This window comes from Clinocottus analis, unplaced genomic scaffold (assembly GCF_023055335.1).
Source record: "Clinocottus analis isolate CAN_PGR_092001 unplaced genomic scaffold, fCliAna1.0.p SCAF_14, whole genome shotgun sequence".
Classification (NCBI taxonomy): domain Eukaryota; kingdom Metazoa; phylum Chordata; class Actinopteri; order Perciformes; family Cottidae; genus Clinocottus; species Clinocottus analis.
This window is the reverse complement of record NW_027175865.1, coordinates 6426093-6441335: the sequence shown is the minus strand read 5'-3', so window position 1 is coordinate 6441335 and position 15243 is coordinate 6426093. Positions and strand designations below refer to the sequence as shown.

At 40.5% G+C, this 15243-nt stretch overlaps 2 protein-coding genes across 3 annotated transcripts in view; one reads left to right on the top strand and one right to left on the bottom strand.

The window, feature by feature from the left end:
* Positions 1–834, top strand: part of cfap20 (cilia and flagella associated protein 20) — a 2656-nt gene extending 1822 nt beyond the window's left edge. The window contains exons 4-6 of one of the 2 annotated variants that reach the window (XM_068575827.1): positions 1–28; positions 124–237; positions 676–834. The exon at positions 1–28 is cut by the window's left edge and continues 161 nt beyond it. In XM_068575827.1, the coding sequence (XP_068431928.1) occupies positions 1–28; positions 124–237; positions 676–678 (145 nt within the window). In that variant the 3' untranslated portion in view covers positions 679–834. Of the gene's footprint in view, positions 29–123; positions 238–672 lie in introns of both variants that reach the window. The other variant, XM_068575826.1, reaches the window with a different exon arrangement.
* A 168-nt stretch (positions 835–1002) lies between these two features.
* dgat1a (diacylglycerol O-acyltransferase 1a) lies at positions 1003–14821 on the bottom strand. Its single transcript, XM_068576166.1, has 17 exons — positions 14384–14821; positions 12665–12752; positions 8816–8856; positions 8172–8257; positions 7464–7516; positions 6373–6478; positions 6088–6216; positions 5480–5554; positions 5267–5370; positions 5114–5152; positions 4914–4955; positions 4631–4675; positions 4292–4404; positions 4062–4127; positions 3828–3915; positions 3521–3583; positions 1003–3437 (listed from the first exon to the last, which is right to left on the bottom strand). The coding sequence occupies exons 1-17, from the start codon at positions 14626–14628 to the stop codon at positions 3291–3293; spliced, it is 1530 nt and encodes a 509-aa protein (XP_068432267.1). The 5' UTR covers positions 14629–14821; the 3' UTR covers positions 1003–3290.
* Positions 14822–15243: the final 422 nt, after the last annotated feature.

Genomic DNA, 15243 nt, shown 5'->3' with positions numbered 1-15243 from the left:
CAATTACATCGAGACGCTGCGCGTACAGGTGAGTGCACAGAGACTGACTACGAACGGACTATGCACTGTGTGACTGTAGAGCCTCATTTCTGATGCTAATTGCTGGATTTTTGTTCTTCTCAGATCCACGCTAACTGTCGAATAAGGAGAGTGTATTTCTCAGACAGACTGTACTCAGAGGACGAGCTCCCTGCTGAGTTTAAACTCTACCTGCCTGTCCAGAACCCAAAAGCAAAGGTGAAACGTCACACACACAAATACACACAACGTATAAACACACAATTACCAGGGGAATTAATCTTTATGTATCTCAGATTTCAATTTCTATTTTGGGGGTCACGATTCAACATCAATTCTCAATTCAGTACATAAACAAATAAATAAGTCTCCTCCTGGGACCATTAATTAATAATTAGATATCAATAACATCCTTAAACTCTGCATTACTACGTGAACAGCAATGTCTCCAGAGCACAACTCATGCTGTGGCTTGTGTGCTGCACTCGCTGTTTGTGAGGTCAGTTTGTAGGGACATAAACGTGTGGTGTAATATTTGGCTAGCACAGCTCTATGCTAGTTCTCCTGCGAGGCTGATGGGTATGAGTGAAGAGCTGTTCAGTCTTTGCCTAACACTCGTTCGTTTGTGTGTGTGTGTGTGTGTGTGTCTTGCAGCAGTAGAGATTCTCATCCTGCACGGTTCCACCAGACCCGATGTGGAGTTCACAAAAGGATTTTCTGTGTATATTAATATGATTAACTTTGTAATTTTGATTTAAGAGTTTTGAGTGTCCTCTTGTGTTGCTCTTTGCACAATAAAGTTCTTTTATGGACTCACCTGTTCTCAAAGTTTTCAGTGCTTACTGTAATGGTTAAAAGATGATGCTGTGAGTTTGTGCCACGCATTCAAGTGTTACAGGTGCTGGAAAAAAAATCATAAGCAGTAAATTCAGGATAACCGTTCAGATAAAAGAAGGCTCAATAGACAAATCCATTCGTCATATATAAATAATCTTTATCAAATGGCACGTATCACTTCTGGCTGTGAAAATGATTTGGCATTCCCAAAAGAAATACTCTTTGTTTTACTTTAGATTTCTGTGTACAGTATGAACAGATCAGCAATACATTCATTGAACTATATGTTGCATCACATAATCATTCAAAAGCAACTAAATACAGTTCAACTTAAAAATGCAGCTTCCAAGAGCAGACAGTGCAGTAATAATGTGGAAACAGTAAGTGGTACAAAAACACACAAATAATTGGGAGTTTCATCTCGAGCTGTGGCGATGAAGCTTCTCATGGTAAACACCCTGTCACTTTATATTTTACCTTTTCAAGAAATCTCACAACAAAACAGAAATAAAAGTAAACAACTGCATTGAGTAAATATAATTTTCACAGGAGATTTATACAAATGAGAAGAAGAATTTTGATTATTAGAGTTCTGTTTACCATTGAATGTCCAGTATGTTCTGATAGTGACTGATTTTACTGTTTTAGTTTTCCCACCCAACTCAAAAGAAAATATACAGAAACCAGAATGGTACTGAAAACACTGTTGCTACATTTGCCACTTCTAGAATAATCCTCAGATGTTCACTTTATTGAAAAAAACAAACAAAGATTGAACAAATGTTACGCATGCACCGCTGCTCAGTTTATAAAGTTTACACAGATTTTAAACTGGATCACATGTGTGGATCAAAGTGGGTTAGACTAATATTAAAGCTGCCATTTGTGCGCTCAAATACCAATAAGACCCCAAATATTTCCAATACCATGTATATAAATACATTGTGAATCTATTGGCCACATAGGACACGGTTTAGCATGTATTTGTCCTCTTTTTTTTTTTTTTTTTTAATGGAAAACAATTTGTAATTATTTTTGGTAGCAGGCACTTAAATCAATTTTAATGAGGAATGCCAATCCAGTATTTTATTTAACTGTTTTAATTTAACAGTATTTACCTGAAATATGATGAAGAAGAAAAGAAATTTAAAAAGGCTCAGATTTATCATTGTCTTGCATTTGGAAAGTAGTTCAAAAATAAAGTAAAATAACACAATATCTAACATCTATATGGCAATATCCTTATGGAAACATTTAAATCAAGTCAAACCAAGAAATAGAGTGGCATACAAAGTCTGTTTGAAACTCATTACCACTACAGCTGCTGTTCTTTTACTTTGAAAACAACATGTCAACAAGCAAATCACAAAACATACAAATTATTTCAACAAAACATATCTTCCTTGCATGATTGAAAAAATATACAAATATATTGCTTTCGTCAACAGCATGCATTTCTTTAAAGTGCAAAGACATTCATTGGTTTAAACATAAATCAACTGCATTAAATTATTGATTTAAAATAAATCATAACTTGGCACAATATAAATAAAGACGGTCGCACCAACAAATAACATTATACAAGTATAATCTAAACCTATGAAGTCAAATGCAACACAAAAAGAACAAATAACACCTGTAGCATGTACTGTGACACTAAGGGCTTGCATTGATGCTGTTTGGAGACAGGAGAGGCTGCCTGAAGGTCAACACTGTACACATAAGGTTACTAAAACTTCCTTTTACAATTCCTACTTTGCTATTTAACATCTCTTCTTTCCGTTTCTCATCTTTAAATCACTCTTGTTTAACAAGTCCTTTCATTATACAGTTCTGTACTACTCAACTACTGCGTTGCATCAATCGGGTTTATCTGGTTTCATTATTCCTCTCTTGCCTTTGGATACAAGAAAGAGGTGACCTCTCAGCCTGTGCTCCCTTGGCAGTGGTTCACAAATGTGCACACATTTTCTAAAGACTCGAGGAGTGTTTGGTTACAAGCAGAGTTTTCACTTTTAAATGCACCAAAGTGCTTTTAAAAGGTCAAAAAATGGCCTTTAATCTTAGTTTGAGCTCTGAATCAACCACACATTTACTTTTTAATCCCAATATTGGATTAGAATATTACATGAGGCCGACTACAAAAGTTTATCTGCGCAACTAAAGTGGAACGCTGCTTGAAAGCAAACACTTCTCTTGTTGTTGGAATAATTTCCTGGCATACTGTGGTTCATCTCTTTAGTGCAAAAATCAAGAAGTCAAATATTTTCCTGCCGCGTTTCCTTTACAGATTCATCTTAACAGAGCTTTCTATCACAGTCCCTTAACTTGCTCTACATTCACCCATCGAGTTGTCCTGCAGGCTGGTGTGCGTGTTCACAACATGACCTGTACATGTTTGTGCGACTGTGGCAATGCGTCCGTTTGTCTGGTAACTATGTCGTGCTCCCGTGATGAATGACATAGTAGTCATGGACGTACATCAACACAGCGACAGGCTGGCCAATGATGAGCGAGATCCACACGGCAGCGTTGGCATAGTTGCCGTTCAGGAAACGACCCACAAACCAAGCCAGAGGAACCTGAAGAGAGTAAAGTTCAGAGGTCAGAGTGTGTTGGCCTCCAGCAGAGGAGAGAGAGAGAGATATAAAGGTTGTCTTCTCACCTGAGCCATCATTCCCATAAAGGCCCACAGTCGAAACATCTTCAGAGGAATACTCATCAGGTACTGAAGATAGAAATACCATACATCATACACAGAGCTTTTACTAAAAAAGGTATTAAAAACACTCATGATTTAGATTAAATCTTTTTTTTGGGGGGGCAACTTGACTGATTTAGCAGTCTATCTGGAAGCCAGCACCTCACGACCGTCAACTAACAACCGTCCTCAACGGGACATTTCATGTACAGACAACAACAAAAAAACGACTCAGGATTTGAGGTGCGATTAGCAGTAATGTAGACTTTACCTCGTGGAAGAAGGCAGACATCAGGAAGACTGCGGTTTGAGCCAGAAACTTGTTGACTCCCCTCCTCAACACGGGCTTATAGAAGTGTCTGTAACACACAAAGACACGAGTTCAGGCACCCAACAAATGACACTGATGTCAAAGATCTGGCGGTAAATACCCCCAAGCAAACGGCAGAGAGAGCATGAAGCCAAAGCGGTTTCAATGCGGAATGAATCAAAATTTGCCGCTCACCTCAGACACCACTTGTGAACTGGGATATTCCAGTTGGCCCAGAAATATGTGACAGACTCAGAGTTCCTGAAGTGAAAAGAAAATGACACAGTTTGACAATTTGACTTCAATATCATTGGTTCTTCTGAAAAAGGACAGATTCGCCGACTGAGACTCAGCAGGTGAAACGTGTCGCGGTGTTTTCTTCACAGGTGTTAATCTCGTGTGTGTTGGATGTTTCTTCAACTCACCACCAGTCTTTGTAGAACTCTCTGTCTCCAAACTGCAGCAGCTCTGCCACAAAGTTCATCGAAGAATGGAAAAACCAATAGAAGAATATTAACCATATCAGATGGTTCGGGACCTGGGAGAGGAAGAGAGGAGGAGGAAGATAAGAGGGCCACACTATGGTTACAATGTTGCTACCTCCCATCTAATACAGTTACGACAAAGGGATAGATAAGTCAATTTGCAAGTTTGAGTGATGTAATTGTTTTTATTTTTCTTTAAAAAAGAAATCTTTATTGTTTTTCATAACAGGGTTATGGCAGGATACAATTGTGTGTCCAGTGTAACTACATGATACTCACAGCTAACTTTAGGAGGCGCTCTACCATTCTAGAAAAGTCCATTTCCTGTGAGAGACACAATGACAACTTTTATATTGACAATGTTTAAGATAAGATAATCCTTTATTAGTCCCTCAGTGGGGGAAATTACACTAAAGACAAAACCAATTCCAGCCTACGATCACTTGCTCTCCCGAGATCCCAGTTTAGAAGTGAGTGTGTGTGTGTGTGTGTGTGTGTGTGTGTGTGTGTGTGTGTGTGTGTGTGTGTGTGTGTGTGTGTGTGTGTATACACACGTACGCACCTGGAATGGTTTCATTGAGTTCTGTATGGTGGGAACCATCCACTGAAAGACACAAATGAAAATGGCCTTTCATTGTTTAAGTGGTGAAAACAGATTTAAATAGGCAAATATTTCCATGACTTCCTGTGTTGTGCATGCTGACTGGAGTGTATTCTGCGTGCATGTCCGTGTGATTATTGTTGTGTTAACGTTCAACACACCTGCTGTATCAATCCCACCAACAGCTGCATGAAGAAAAGCTACAAGGAAGAGCGAGTTAAGATTAAAAACATGCATGATCCTTTTACGGTTTCCAAATTCTCTGTGGACTCCAGGAGCAGACACGACTAGTGTGCGTTTGTGTTCCCTCTCACCATTTCAAAGAGTCTTCTCATCAGGAACCTTTTGCGTATCCGCGGTGACCGCGGGAAGTTCAGCTCGTAGCAAAGCGTTGGAGCGAAGACAAAGTAGTACATGTCTGAAGACAAAAACAAATCAAAACAACATCTTAATTTAGGATAGTTTATAATTATTAGTAGTATTAAAAAAAACAGTGCAGCGTAGCGCCATGCAGTCATCATGGTTACCTCTGTGTGTGAGGTTGCCCGGATAGGAGACATGAGGATGAACTGCTGAACCATTCGATTGTGCCACGGACGGACCTGAAACACAGGCACAGACAAACACACACGAAGATGGGAATTAATTGGTACATTAAGTCTCGCAAGCTCATTTCATTGGACAACAACCCATCAAATTGCATTATAAAAACAACAGACAATCAGCATGTTGGACATGAAGGATGTCTCTGTGTGTGTTCTCCGTTTATCCCTATGCCTATAGTGAGGAGATAGTGTCATGTAGCCTTCAGGACTAAAATGGTTTAAAAACACACAGATGTTCAACACACACAACTTTAATCTCCCGTCTGTGACGTAGCGTGACAGTGCTAACGCAAAGCTGCAGTTCATCTTGTCACCACTAGATGGGAGTAGCAGCACAGTAATAAATTTAAAAAAAACATACAATCATGTACAGTGCGCTGACATTTGTGTGTTTGAATCGAACTCTTTACGTTAGTTTTAGTGTTAGTCTGCTCTTAAGTGTCCTGCTCAAGAGCTCCTCTGCTGTATGTGTGCCTACTCACACTCTGGATAACATGTCTTCAGTCCTGCGTGTGTGTTGATATACTCACATGAGTACGATCGCGTTAGTCTCTTGGCTTTTGCTTGTCGAATTTCTCGACACCACCTGTTGGTGTCTTGGTAGGAGTAAAGCTTGAGAAACAGCACTGTGTAGATTCCTAATGAGAGCACACCACCCACTGACACACAAACACACACGCACACAAACACAATGCATAACACCAATGTGACATTTGTGCCAGTATTAAAATACACACAAGCATTCATTTGTAGTGTAAATGATGTGTCTGTCCCATAAGCATACACTGTACACGTGTATGTATGCGTGTATGTACCTGGGGTCATGGAGGTCACCGTGAGGACAGTGGCTGCGGGGAAGATCAACAGGGATGTCAGGTTAAAAATATGAAGAATCAGTCCTGTCACTTTGGAAATGGTACCCTGGAAATGATCCAAAGAAAAAACAGAAAAGAGTCATTGTGAAACATTTGGTATGATTGTTGATATGCTTTCATTATGTTTTCCTTCAACCAGAAAAAACACTGTTTTTTCATTGTGCAACACTAGATCTAATGGGCCTTTTATAAATAAAACATTGCACCTGTCAGGTTGTTTTAGATAAGTGTTTCATAAACTTTTTTTCCTGGGGACACACTGAACCGGACCATCTTTACAGTCATTTCCGCATAATCTTATATTATCTTAAATTGGTAAACCAGCCCATTGAAGAGGAAACTTTGTTTTAGGCTAATGTTGAAAACATATACACATGTTAAACACGTAATAAATATACACATTTGGGCAGAAACCTTAGGTTTTTTTCCTCTCTCATGAATTAAACAAACAGAATATAAGCCTACCGTATTAGATTTAATGTTATGTGTAGGCTACAATTATCAAAACAACATGAACCTTCAGGCTCCTTCATGTGGCTCGAAGGTGTACGGCAGATAAAACTGACTATGGAAGAAATGTCACTAATTTATTTGGTGACCCCAATAAAATCTTCTGCGACCAACCTGTGGGTCCCAACCCAGTCGTTTCAGATTACATGGTAATCTAATCTGCACCAGGAGTGGTGTTCTTATCAGAGTTAACAACATATATAAAGAGGCCAGGTACTGCGTCGTATCTTTACAGTGTAGGCTCCAGGACCTCCTATAGGAGATCCCTCGGGGATATTTTAAAAAAAGAAAAACAAACCTCAGCTCTCTTAAGTACTGTTCCTTAAACAGCTCAGAAATGTGTTTGCTAAAATCCCTGCACAAAATTAGGATTTCAAGGTCAGGTCATTGGAATCCAAACAAAAGGTTTCAAGGGATTTACCAGCAAAGCTAAGAAAAGCAGACTGAATTGAACAATCAGGAAACATTTGCAGAGCCCACAATAGGATGCAAAATGTATGCAAACCATTGCAATCACTCACCACAGCCAGACGCCTCTCTGTGTACAGGGCTGCTAAGATGAACACGTTGGACACTGAAACACAGCAGAGACCCACACAGACTCATCAGATACAGCAGCACACAGATGTGAACTACGGTGGGAGGTTGTAACACCATTTAGAGAAAGTGGTAACCGGTGGGAATACCGATTTTGATGGCACATTGCAGGTACTCTGTTCGTCAAGTGTTTTCCCGATATATCATTCTATATAATTCAGATTGATCGTTCTAATGATACCCTGTAGGCAAGTGTCCACCACTGCCGAGGACAATTTGTATTGACTCGTTTTACTGCATTGATAAAGCCTGTTGTTGCCATAAAAGACATAATGTCAGGAGTCCCCCTTCTTTGGGTAAATAATCAATAACAGCTGTGCTGGAATGTTCAGGACAGGAACGTGTGCAGATAATCCTTCTATGTGCCATCACTGAGCATCTGGCTCGTAAATCTGCTAACAAGCTGTATCAGATCAGCCATTCGGGACCTGGCAAGGCTGTGAAACACGTTTCATTACGGTCAACAACAACACTCTGTGTTACAGTGATGGAGACTAATATTTCCTGACTACCGCATGGGATGCACAGATACCTCCCTCGTTCCAACCCTGAGGTCACAGAGAGACAAACGGCTGCGAGTCATTCAACAGCTGTTTACACGACTTTGAGGCAGCAGAGTAAATGCTCCGTACCAATGATGAGGCAAGCTGCTGGCCAGCTATACGGGTCCTTCAAGAAGAGAGAGACGACTTGGATCGGGTCCACCAAGATGCCATACCTAGAGAAGAGAAGAGCGAAGAGACATTATTGATCCCATCATTTAGAAACGCTTTGATGTGCAGATATGTGAGGCTGAAATGGTTATATGAGGTTTAGTGTAACACAAAGGTTTGGTGTGCTCACAACATTGTGATCTACAACAATTGGGTAATAAAAAAAAAGGATTGAAACCTAGAGGAGCGTCAGCCAATATAGAAACTGTTTTATATCGAATTTAAGCCGTATTTATATATATATTTTTAAACTACACCTGGACACACCGTGCTGGCACTTACTTCTGTCTCAATACTTTAGAGACAAACAAAGTCCTCAGTACATGTGCCGTTGGATGTACTTTCTATGTTTGATCACATTCAGCTTCTACTTCTATTGATTTTGAAAAAAAAGGGACAAATTAATGTAATGTAGCAATAAACTAGGGGGCCGTGGTGAGGTGGAGGATAAGGGCGACAGTTGTATAGCCGTATGACAGTGAGTCGCAACAACGTCTGCTTGAGTATTTAATTGTGTGTGTGTGTGTGTATGTGTGTGTCTCTGTCTGTGTCTACATACTCACTTTATAATGTTCTCCAAGAAGAGGCGTGTATTACTCAGCCCCTGAAAGAGAGCAACAGGAGCTAATGAGCATAGTTCACGGTCTCAACAAGAATCCACTGTTTACCCAACAATATTTGTTCATCCCCCCCACCGCTATAAATCTGGCTCATAAGCTCTGCTCATGATTAGTCTGCAGACTTGCATGTGTTTGTTTGTGCGTGTTGAGTGAGTAATTATCCAAAACAAGAACACAAGCAGGTGTTCTTTCAAAAACAACTGCGAGATTTAAAGAATCAGTGCGTATAAAAAAAGAAAACCCCAGTTAAGCAACTCCATGATAAGTGTCACACCTTGCTTCTGCTCACTACAAGTTTATCATTATATTATGTGTTAGAGTTCAAGGTCTGAGTCCAGCTTAAACTAAGCCATCAGTTATCGGCGCTTTCTGAGATAAAAAAAAAAACTAACCGCCCACTCAACGCAGAGCGGCAACATGTATATACGTTTACATTTCATGGATCATTTATGTGGCGTGTTCAGTGCAGGCGTTAGAGAGACGGTTAGGAGAATGAGGACAGTGAGGACACACGATAAGGTCACGCAGTAGTGAGTATGTGCCATGTCGGCCCTCGGCCCACTCGCCTGCCAGGACCCTTCAGCAATGCCTTTTGTTCAAACCAATAACCTTCGCTTTAGTGACCTTCAACACGAACCACACAGGACCGTTGTGTAGAACAAGACTCTTGGGAAGGAAGCTTGTCCAGAGAATTTCAACAAATCTTGCAAAACCGGATTTTTGCAATTATTCAACTGTACAACTGTGCCCTCGCTTGACCCTGACCAGAGTGAGGTCAATAGAGAGACTGGATTCTGTGTCTTGCTCGAAGACACTTCGGCAGGGGATATTTTTACTTAACCCTGGCTGCCTGCTTAAATATCCATTTCTGTCCAGCTGTTATTACAGTTAGGAAGTTTTTCTGCAACCTGTTTTCCATTTTAATGGTTAGGAATAAAAATACTATCTTGGTGTATGAACAAAAACTTTGTTTGAGTTGTTGAATCAAACCTTTTTGCACACAAAGATAAGAATATTTACACTCTGAGTTAAGCACACGTTCTTATCTGATTCTCTTTATAATCATTTACAATTTCTTTTAGTAATAAAACAATAGACGCAACTCATATTACCTTTGAAGCATCTTCAATATGTTTCAAACACCAATCTGAATGCTGTGTGACCCAGAAGAAATCTGACGATCGAGTGTCAGTAATGAACTTGTCTGTATCTGTACCTCGGTGTCCTGTGGATAGGAGACACGTATCGGATTTGGTAAGTTTAAAAATAGAAAGAGCTGAATTTTGGGACCCTGACAAACCTGAGAGAGATGTCACCAACAAAGACTGACCAGCAAACGTTTTGCTTTGGCCAAAGTCTTCAGTCAAATGTTTCCCTTCAACTCACAGCAAAGACTTTTGGGGACATGCATGTACGTTCTGTAACTAACATCTAGTCAGCCGTCTGTATTCATATTCCCAAAAACATCGTCGAAAGACCAACACTAACCAAACTAGTCATTGGCACGTATCTGTTTAACAGCCTTGGTGCAAGGAAACTAAAGGAGTGCGATACAAAAAGCAGCTAGCTCCTTGTGGCCATTTAAGGTGTTCGTGGTCCGTTTGGCTGCACGTCGAGACAGTGATAAAAACCGGCTGAAGCATCCATTGTTTGCATCACATCCTCAGATGATTTCTGCTCGTCAAGGATGAACATAGTGTCTTGTGCCAAACAGCTCCACTGTCTGACTCCGACCTCATATCATCCAGGCCCATCCTGGCACACTGATCTTAAATAATAACAAATGTCTTCGTTGTTTCACGAGCACAGGTTACTTTTCAGCACCAATCGTCATCTTCTTAACATTGTGTATGTGTCTTGTTATTGAGAGCTTCTGACCTTGAAATGTATTCATCCTCTGAACAACTAAAGAAAGTCAAGTTCAACGAGAATATTCTGATGTCAAAAACAAACGAGCACTGACTTTACGAGAATTCAAAGAAGTTTAGCTGTTACAAAATGGGAACTTGTGGATTTGAAAATATATTATTTTGCTGACCACCTATATATAAAGGTTGCGAATGGATTGAATTAGTCATATTTCGAAACACTTTCCTTTTAACATTGAAAATTGAAAATGAACTAAATATTCCAATACATCTAATGTCTCATCTGTAGAAACATGTGCTCCTGCAGCTGACATTTTAGGCCTGGTTATTGGGGACAAATTACACAACTAAGCTTCTAAAAAGGCACGCACACATGCACACACACACACACGACTTTGTGGTTCCAGTTCACACTCTTACAGTCTAATCCTAAAGGCGTCCTAAAAACGGCCTGAACTGAGCGATGCCGTCCCCAGTGATCAAAAAGTAGAGGACGTGGTCGTCACAGATATATTTTCTTAAAATGGAATTAATCCCGTCACATAACTGCAAACTAAGGCCTGATTGAAAAAAAGAAAAGAGTAAAGAAAGCGTTCATTCGACCAAGTACATATGTACGTGTGTGCACATAGATAGAAACTTGTACTTGCATACACGCATTTAAATTTAATTTGGATTATGGCTAACTGCATTTTTGTATCCTCCGCGCTTTGAAATACAGTTACAGTACACACAGAGGAATCAGCAACTGGAACAGGGCAGAAAAAGTACATTTTTCTAAAGATGATCCTGCTCGTGTTAACAGGGGCTCCTATTCTTGTCACATGGAGTGTTTGTCTCATGCTTTTCAGCTTTTGGTGCTGCTTTCAAGTTATTCTATTCAGTTCATCCTCGCAAGCTTAAGATTTGAAAGCATAAACTGTGATGCACACAGATATTTTTTTTCTTCTTTTTCCCAGAGCTATAAATAAAACTGTCCCTGCAAGAAGATTACTCTTTTGGGATAATGTTCTATTTTAAAATTGCAGTATGAGAAGCAACTTTATCAGCCAAGCGAGCACATTAAGTCCGCTTTAAGCAGAAGATACTGTCAGTGGACATCCATCAGACATGTACAGCGAGTTAATATTATTAGAATGTGTAAAGGATTTTAAACTAAACCATATAATGCTGATTGATATGGGGCAAAACAAAAAAAAAAATCTAAATTATATTTGCACATTTTCACAGATGCTTCATACTTTGCACCCATAATAATCTCTCTCCTGCAATTTAGGGATGATTGAAAATCCCTTCATTGCATTTATATTAATAATTCTCCACAGTGTGCAATCAATGTATGAACTGTCACTTCAATCCTCGGGATGCTGCCTGCAGGTGTACCAGAACACCTCGATACAAGTACAGCTCAAGGCAGGTCTACTTCTGGTGAGAGGGAAAGTTCAGCATATGAAGTAAACTCACAGAGATTAAAATGTAACTCATAAACCCTCTTAATCAAAGTCGTAGAATTTAGAAACAAGTGCGGGAAATGACACACCCTGCCGTGTGGAGACTCTACTGAGGAGAGATAACAAGAAAACACCTTATCAGACTCCTCACAGACAAGTTTCATGTGTCACAGGAAGTCACAGGAACAGGTCAAACCCAAAATCTCAGGCGGTTGTGTACATGTGTGAGCTGGCACTTCTGCTTTTGTTCTGAAAGCAACAACGAAAAATCACTCGTGCAGCGCAATGAACTACAGCCGTTAGCAGCTTTGTATATTGTATGCGTTTGTGAGAAGACAACGAGAGGATTATGGAACTGGTTAGGATTAGGAAGAATACCTCCAAAAACTTGCACCTCCTGTTTTCACCCAGAATGCACGCGTCATTGTTTGTGGAATGTCACGGCATATTTTCAGACACACGGTTGGACTCACCAGCATGACGACGCACCAGTTGAGGATTCCTCTGTAGTTGCTGTAGCCACTGGCTGAACTTAAGAGAGACTCCTGGAGGACGTGACAGCTGCATGGAAACACAAAGTCAATACTTTCATTGAGGATTTAGTTTTTTTCTATGCTGATCAAGCTCTCTGATTCATTCCTTCCTGCCGGTTTATCTGCAAAAGCTCAGGGATGAAACCATTTAGTACATCACTCCAGTCACTCTCAAACCTGTCCAGGAAACATCCAGCTGCATCTTCAAATTACAGACAAGGAGGCTGCGTAATTTAAACAAACAACTCCTTGTGAGTAATGGTTAGCCCCAAATGAGTTGGAGGGCGGTGTACTGAGCAACTAACTAGAACCCAGTATGTAGCATGAATTCACATTGTTTACTTGTGTTAATTCATTGTTTTTAGCTTATGTTTGGTTGAGGGATTTACTTTTTAACATATCCTTTCCTATTATAGATGGCCCATGAGCAAGAATTGAGTGGTATTTCAAACTGAAGTGGCAGTAGTTGAATGGTAAAGGCCAAAGAGCATTGGGAAATCTGAGACTATTCATCAGGCAAGAACTTTCACACAACAAATGGAGAATTTGCACTCAAAAAAGGTAAGAGGAGAAGAGTGGGTGGAGGAAAAGCAGAGGAGAGACTACAAAGAGAAGAGAAACAGGATAGCAAGTTCAGGTGGGGGATAATTCAGTATTGATGAGGTGAAGAGACGGCGGGGGCTTGAGATGAAGTACGGAAGGACATGAGTATATGAAGAGAGGAAAGAGTAGAGGGGTTCCCCAATGACAAGACCAGGACACAAGACAAGGCCAGCAGAAGAACGTGCAGACAGACAGGTAGTCAGCCAGCACAAGATTGCAAAGGCACATGTCATTGTGGTTTCCTGCAATCTAACAAAAACAAGTATTACAATCACTTTATTTCAGCAGTTTGGTGTTGCAATTTTCTTTTGATGCCCTGATGATATCAAATATTTTTATCTTTAAATTCACACGTGAGCAAAACACGAGCCAGACTTTTTTGGCAGCTCAAGAAGTAGAGGTAGATTCAAAGGCGAAGACTCATCTGGGGAAGTGGGCGTGTTACCATAAAAGGTTTAGGCTAAAGGTCAGGCTATTATGTCTAGTTTCACTCCTAGACAACAAACTCTCTTCCCTTGTATCCATCTTACATTGACACCCACTGACACAATACCTTCCTCTACATGTACAGAATACAAAAGCTTTTTCAAATGTTTGGTTTATCATTTCTTAACCATGACATTTGTTTTCGTACTCCCATTTCCAATTGTCCTTTCCAAGTGTATTGGTGGCATGTCAATGCAAAGCAGGTTGAACACCATCGAGGGACGTAACTGGGCTGGAGCTCTGCATGAGCTCGCTCCTCAGGCACAACTACAATGCCTACTCAAAAAGCCTAAACGTTTATTCAAAGGAAGGTATTGGACATAAAAGATGAATTTTCAAGTTAACTTCAAGCCTATTTAATAGAAGTATGCAGTCAAACAATATAGTTTGAGCCTCATGAGCTTTAAGGGCAGCCTTGACAAATAGCGAGTGAAAGGGTTACAAATGAGTCACATCTGTCTAAATGACGCAACTTCTTCCTGTCATTTCAATTAACGTTAACCAGTTTGCGTACGTGACGTTGAACACGTCTTTAAAAAAAAAAAAAACACGCGCACCAGTGAACGTTACCTGAGTCTCTCGTTAAAATCCTCCACCACACTCCTCTGTTTCTTGGGGCTGCTGGGGAGCTTTGACAGCGCCATCTCTCCGTCCACCTTCCCGTTGTTGCTCGCGTGCCTGAACGCCTCTTTTGTTTTGGCTTTAGCGGGAGGCTGCGAGGGTTTCTCCCCGGCATCGGGCCACTTGCTCCCGTTGGAGATGGTCGTCCTCCTGCGGCGGGTCACGGGCCCTCTCGTCTCGGCTTTGTCGCTCATTTCAGCGGCTCCAGTCACGCAGCGTCTACCTGCCTGACATCGCTGTTGGTCAACCTGCGGTCACCTGTCTCTTTGTTCCCATGCGTGGGGTCGCATCAAGAGCGGATAGAGGAGCAGTCGCGAGTCGTGTTGACGCTGCTGGTTATAATGCGTTTCATCGCCACCACAGCTCAAGTTGCGATTGTCATTAAGGTTGCCAGATCTGTGTTTTTAACTGACATCCCCCTCTCGAGCCGATGCCCCAATCCACTTCCGGATTGGCTGTTCTACAAAAGAAAAAAGAAAAAGAAATGCACTGGGTGAGAGTGGGATGTGTTATTGTAACATGTTAACTCTTTGCCACAACAGACATTGTGTATATATTGTGTATTCATCTGATATTGTTTTTTTTTGTTGTATTGTCGATTGATTGCTTAACTAAAGACGTTCTGTACTTATACTTTTTTTTTGTTAAAGTATTACTAAAGATTTAGCAGAGTCTTGAAAAATGACCATGATTTTAGACTCTCTCAGACAACCGCACCAACCATTGTGTGAGAATCTGATTTTGTTGTTGTCAATTGTGTAAATACATCCAATACATACTACCCATCCATTATCCAAACCGCTCATCCA